The sequence below is a fragment of the Anarrhichthys ocellatus genome, unplaced genomic scaffold (genome assembly GCF_004355925.1).
Source record: "Anarrhichthys ocellatus isolate YVR2014 unplaced genomic scaffold, GSC_Weel_1.0 scaffold1598, whole genome shotgun sequence".
Lineage (NCBI taxonomy): Eukaryota > Metazoa > Chordata > Actinopteri > Perciformes > Anarhichadidae > Anarrhichthys > Anarrhichthys ocellatus.
This window is the reverse complement of record NW_022281572.1, coordinates 2,886-9,425: the sequence shown is the minus strand read 5'-3', so window position 1 is coordinate 9,425 and position 6,540 is coordinate 2,886. Positions and strand designations below refer to the sequence as shown.

Here is a 6,540-nt window from a genome sequence, read left to right as displayed (position 1 = left end):
CAATAGTAAATTCATCTTTTGTTTTGTAAAAATAGTGAAAATAGTTTTACAAAGTGTGATGCATTATAGATGAATTGTTGTAGATTAAAGTATCAATTGTTTTTAATAATAATTATACATTTATACATACATTTATAGCACATATTGCTACTTAAATACTTTTACTTGTGTAAAACTAGTGTACTAGTATTTCTTTACATTACAGTCATTTATCCAGTCTTTTATCCAAAGCGACTTACAATAAGTGTATTCAACATCAGTTTTTGAGAGAACAACTAATCACCAGAAGTCATAAGTGCATCTCCTTTCTTCAAACAAGCATCTAAGAGCATAAACCAGAGCCAACGTACAGTGCAGAATCAAACCTAATATGAATAGAATAAGTGCAATAAGCTAGTATGAATACAATAGATGCTAAGTAAGTGCTAAGTGGAAGGCTCAGGGTAGGCCTTCTTGAAGAGGTGAGTCTTCAGCCTGATGAAAGATGGGCAGTGACTCTGCTGTCCTGACGTCAGTGGGGAGTTCATTCCACCACTGTGGGGCCAGGACAGGAAACAGCCGTGACCGGGTCGATCGGCCGTAGGGACCTCTGAGCGACGGGGCAACCGATCGCCCCGAGGCAGCAGAGCGAAGTGGTCGGGCGGGGGTGTAGGGCTTGACCATGGCCTGGAGATAGGAAGGAGCAGCTCCTTTCACTGCCCTGTAGGCTAGCACCAGAGTCTTAAACTGGATGCAAGCTCTTACATGGAGCCAGTGTAAAGAACGGAGAAGGGAAGTTGTGTGGGAGAACTTGGGGCGATTGAACACCAGGCGAGCTGCAGCTTTCTGGACAAGCTCCAGAGGTCTGATGGCCGACGCCGGGGCTCCGGCAAGTAATGAGTTGCAGTAGTCCAAGCGGGAGATGACAAAAGCCTGGATGAGAACCTACGCTGTCTCCTCAGTGAGTAAGGGGCGAATCCTCCTGATGTTGTAGAGTATCGTCAATGGTGATGGAGAGGTCTCGGTGCGGGCAACCCTTCCCCGGGAGGAACAGTAGCTCGGTTTTGTCCAGGTTCAGCTTCAGGTGGTGTGTCGTCATCCACTTTGAGATGTCAGCCAAGCACGCAGCAATGCGTGCCTCCACTTGAGTGTCACCGGAGGAAATAACAAGACCAGTTGGGTGTCATCGGCATAACAATGAATAAAATACCCTTCCACAACACACCACATATTCACTCACTCATACCCAGGAAAGGTGCCTCTTTCCTGGGTTCTGTACCTCCAGAACACTCCCTGGACCTTCCTGCAGAGTCTCTGGCTGATGGAGGCTGAAAAAAGGGAGCAAAATGAATAAAATACCCTTCCACAACACCCCACACATTCACTCACTCATACCCAGAAAAGAGGCACCTTTCCTGGGTAAAATACCTCCACAACATCCCCGCCCACTAGCCACTCAACCACCGCCAGCAATGAGGCTGAAATGTGGGTGTAAAAAGAGAGCAAAATGTATAAAATATCCTTCCACAACACCACATACATTCACTCACTCATACCCAGAAAAGAGGCACCTTTCCTGGGTAAAGGACCTCCAGAACACCCCCCCCCCCACTAGCCACTCATCCACGACCAGCAAAGAGACTGAAATGAGGGTGTAAAAAGAGAGCAAAATGTATAAAATACCCTTCCATACATTCACTCACTCATACCCAGAAAAGAGGCACCTTTCCCGGGTAAAGGACCTCCACAACATCCCCCCCCCTTCCTAGGTATAACCAATCTCCAGCAGCCCCGAGTTTCGTACCCCTGGTATTCCAAATCTGGTTTCGTGGTCCAGGTATTCCAAACTGAGTTCGATGCCCCAGTTTGTTAGTTTTGTATCCGATTTCGAGCCTCATTCCTGGTGTTGACAAATGGCAGAATACATCCCATATGTCCGACCCAGGTTAGGGAGGGCTGGCCTGTATTGTATCCGATTTTGAGCCCCGTATGATGATCATCCCTCGGATGATGGTCAGTGCATGTCCCCCCCTGTTAGATTACATGGGGCGCAAAAAATTTAAACTTTTTGACCAGGGTTTGGCTGTATTGTATCTGATTTTGAGCCTCGTTCCTGGGGAAACAGTCACTGCATGTCCCGAGTCCCAAATGGCAGAATACATCCCTAGTGGCCTCAGTCATTTGGGACACATTCTGACATTTGGCCTAGGACTTTTGGACACATAACCATCCCATACAAATAAATTCAAAATGTCAGTTTTTGACGTATTAAGTTAAGGGTAATGACATTTCGCCTCAACTGTATGGGCTGGCCATAAATTCCAAGTGTCCTAAACCATTTGGCAGAATACATCCCATATGTCCCATCATATTGTCAGAAAACAATCCCTATGTCCTCCCCATTTGGCAGAAATGTTCCCGTATGACACGGGACATATGGGACCATTTCTGCCAATGCTGGGAAAGAAAGGACATAATCTGACATTCAAACATGAAGGGCCCAAATATCAGAAAACATCCCATCTGGAAATCCCCTAATGGCATAATATGTCCCTCGCGTCCAGAGTCCGTGGACCCCTAGTGGTCACCTTCGGTAAACTGCCAATAGGGACATATATTTGTTTACCCTTAAAAATCATAGCTCCGCACCTGTTGGTCCAAACACAGCGCCGCTCGCCCACCTGACAGTAGACAAGTTGGGCTATACAACTGAGGGGGTCTGCTATTTTTAGGGGCCCCCAGAGTGCCATTTAGGGTGGCCTGAAAAAGTGCCTGTTTTGGGGGCGTACATTCCATCTGTCCTGTCGAGTCATAGGGCCGGTAAGAGAAGTCATGCGAGCAAATAACAGAACCCAGAGATGTTGTGTAGAGCGAGAAGAGAAGGGGGCCCAGGACTGAACCTTGTCTAAACAGTTTGATTAGCATTAGCATTCATTAGCACCAAAATACAGGAGGCAAATGTAAACTAACACATTTAGAGCTGAAGGAGGCGATATTAGGTCATTATAATATCAACTAATTTTAACCACTGCATGTCACAAACAATATTTAATAGAAGGGTTCCTTTTGGTTTAGAAAATGACTCTACTTCTCTCTTGATTTATTACCTCAGTAAACATTGTAAACATGAGTTTATGGTCTCAATCTCTAGTTTCAAGTCTTCTTCAATACAGCATGATGTTCATTTTGTACATTATGGTCCATTTAGAGTCAAACACACCATAAAGCAGGGGATGCTTATATATATATATTTATTTATTCACTTTTGGACTTTCTCTGGAGATATTAAATGAATGACACAAACGACCGGTCGTCTCCAGGTGACAGTAGATATTTATTGTTCCAAGTAATAACCCACTTCAGTAAAGTTACAACAGATCATTGTCAGTACATTCTCATGGTGTAGAACTTGTACGTAACATTAGTTTAAAGAGTTCCAAATCATTAGTAAACATTGAAAGCAGTGATTCTCCACCAGTCAGCAGGTGGAGGTGTGATGGACTGGAGCTGATGCTTCAGGATGTGGTCTGCAGGGTCTCTACTTAAGGAAGTTGCCGATTCCACCCATCAAACCTGAGACTAAAGTGAGAGGAAGACAAGAGAATATTAAAATACATACCACATGAGCCCACATGTGTTTCAACAGAAACATAATCATATTAATATCCAGACTGAAACATGTCAACAACTACGATGTGCTGGATGATGATGATGAAACGTGGTTCATTCAACATTCTGGATGCTACGCTTGTGAGCACGTTAGCATGTAGCTCATAGCACGCTGTGCATTATTGAAGACGTAAACTAACGAGCTGAACAGTCAGTGTGTGAACCCACTAGCTCGCTGGCTTAGCTTTGTCGCTAACGGGACAATACGTTCACACAGTTGTCGTTTTAATTGTTAGAGTTGCAAAGGGAACATTTTCAAAGGAAGTTAAGACCGTGAATAATTAGAAATATATATATTCAATGTAATAATCTAACTATTTAAAAGTACATTTATTTTAGGGGGATGATAGGCATAGAACATAATAGTTATTTTTGCATGTTTTGGATAAAAGTACGATCATTGAAGTGTAACCTGTTCTGCATTGAGCAGCGCTCCTCCATCACATGATTAACCAGCATCACATTCACAAGGAAGAGACGAGGAGGCGTCAGAGTCGTGCAGTCAAGAATAGTCTTTTATTTTGGAGGGGGTCAAGGGGAATGTTTGTTGTTGTTGTTCAACAAGACTTTTAACACATTTAATTAAAGTCAATCTCAGCTAAATTGTCGATGTTTTGCCGTTCTGCCTGCTGGTGACGGTAGAAGGTTTGTGTCTGTAACATGAGACAGTGAACGCAGCCGAACCCTTATTTACATCTCATTCCCATAAATATCCGGTAATTTTCCACCTTGAATGTTGTCAGAGTTCTGCAGCTCGACTCCTGTCAGTCATTGCTCGAGTGTGGAGCCCTCGTCAGTGCCCCGTTCTGCACATGTGCAGGCGAGCCTACCCAGAATGCCATTGCCGGAAGCCCCGTCCCTACTCCGCCTCTGATTGGCTGCTAAACGCTAACATTAGCCTGTAGCTATAATGCTAACTGGTGCTTTGAACTAAATAGGCCCAGGAGGAGAGACTTTTTTATTGTAGTTTTGCTATTTCGGCATTAAATTCACTTTGATAAAATCAGAGGCATAGATTGCGTATATTAAATGCATTATGTCACAAAGTATCCTCAAACAATGGTTCATATGATTTCCTACAAAAAGTTACTCTTAATTTCTCGTGCGTTTTTCTACGAAAGTCCAGGAACACGAATTACGTGAATACAGTCTTTTCAAATTTTGCAAATACATTTTTTTCGTAGCTTTTTTGCTACGATAGCTGGATGAGACCAGCCTGAGCATCAAAGCTAGGCTAACGTTAGCGTTCTGCAGCCAGTAGCCAATCAGAAGCAGAGGGCAGGTCTTCCCGCGCAGCATTCTGGGAAGTGAAAAACGGGGAACTGACTGATCAGCTCGTGGTTTCACCAAAATGTTACTCAAATCCAATCACCAATCAATTCCACCAGACCGAAGTACTCACCTCCTCCTCCTCCTTCTCCCTCCTCCTTCTTGTCATCGCCCCCTCCTCCAACCATCGAGAGGGCGTCTCTGAGGCCGAAGCCTCCGTCGCCTCCGCCCCCTCCACCAACCATTGACATCACCTTGTCCATCCCTCCTTTCTCCTCCTCCTGCCCTTCGTTACCCAGGACCTTGTTCATGACGCCCTTCACCGCATCCTCTGCAGAAACAAACATCTGTTAAGTGAGGTCACCATATAAAGGTGGGACCGGGTTTCTGTCTTATACTCAACCGGCCTGGAGCAGATGTTTGGTCACCTGACTGACGCTGTGTTAATTTAATACTGGAGGAATAACACATCCTGAACATGACCGGAGGGAGGCGGACGTAGAACCATCTGAATCCAGATGTAGAGCTGAGAGTGTTTCTGCATGACGATAATCTACAAACCTTCACGGCTCAGATCATAAACACTGGAACGTGAATCTAACAAGAACCAACATATTCTGTCTTCATTCTAATCATTTTAATTAGAAAACATATCATTGCTCCACATAATAATCCATATATGCTGCACGTTGTGTTTTAGCTTGTCCCCCTTCTACTCAGATTGTAAAACAAACGTGTGAATGTTGAATAAAAGATACGAACACTTTACACTGAATGATTGCTTTCTGTTTGAAACGCGTCCAGTCGAGAGGAAACAAACTCAAACTTCTTCTTAAAAACTCAAACGTGATAGTTTCTAATGATACTCACCCGCTGTGTCTCCCACCATCTTTGCGATCATTTTGTCCATATCTGCTGGTGATCTGTCGGTCTGCGCTGCCTCGAGTGTGTGTTGACTGTTTTTTAAGGATGGAGGAGGGCGGGGCTTATGGAGGCAGTTTGTCCTGAGGTCTCTGCAGGTGAGCCTCTCTGTGGTCTCGCCCTGTTCAAGAATTAGGTGTGGCTTCAGGGCGGGCCAGTCTCACAGGTCTGAGACATCACTGCAGCAGAACATCTATAGTTTACATGTGAACACAGGTGTGTGTGTGTGTGTGTTACATCCCTAAAGAAGAATTTAAAGAAGGCAGCATGACTCACCACAATAATCACCTGTACTCATGATCACATAGAGGCCCTCAAACAAAGAGAGATTAAACAGGTCGATCTGTTCATGTGTCACATTCATCACCTCGTGCAAAGATCGGAGCTGCAGTCAGAACATGTCTGTGATGGACAGGTGAAAAGCCGCCGTGAAGGGGCGTGTCTGTAGGAGTGACGTCACAATCAGCCATAAACCAAGATGTACTAGTGCGAGTACTACTACCGCAGTGTTTTCTGGAGTATTTCTCACCTTGACAGCTAATGTACCATAACAAATACATAGTTCTAGTTCTTGTATGTAGTGTTCTCTCTGTGAAGTCCACCGATCCGATTCCTTCTCTAAAGAAATCCACGGATGCGACTCGGCGACATCACCGATCATCGATGGCAGCTGAGTTTACAAAATCACGACTCGACCTCAAC

The 6,540-nt window shown here is 44.6% G+C and overlaps 1 protein-coding gene across 1 annotated transcript; it reads right to left on the bottom strand.

Moving 5' to 3' along the window:
- Positions 1–3,299: 3,299 nt before the first annotated feature.
- Positions 3,300–5,857, bottom strand: LOC116377718 (calpain clp-1-like). Its single transcript, XM_031839423.1, has 3 exons — positions 5,788–5,857; positions 5,051–5,248; positions 3,300–3,558 (listed from the first exon to the last, which is right to left on the bottom strand). Exons 1-3 carry the CDS (start codon positions 5,825–5,827, stop codon positions 3,518–3,520), a joined length of 279 nt encoding a protein of 92 aa, XP_031695283.1. The 5' UTR covers positions 5,828–5,857; the 3' UTR covers positions 3,300–3,517.
- Positions 5,858–6,540: the final 683 nt, after the last annotated feature.

Bases quoted from the DNA above. Each gene is read 5' to 3' on its own strand.
- LOC116377718 (XM_031839423.1), bottom strand. From the start codon at position 5,827: ATGGACAAAATGATCGCAAAGATGGTGGGAGACACAGCGG. The intron at 5,249-5,787 runs GTGAGTATCATT...TTGTTTCTGCAG, and splicing joins GATGGTGGGAGACACAGCGG to AGGATGCGGTGAAGGGCGTC. The intron at 3,559-5,050 runs GTGAGTACTTCG...CTCTCACTTTAG, and splicing joins GGGAGAAGGAGGAGGAGGAG to TCTCAGGTTTGATGGGTGGA.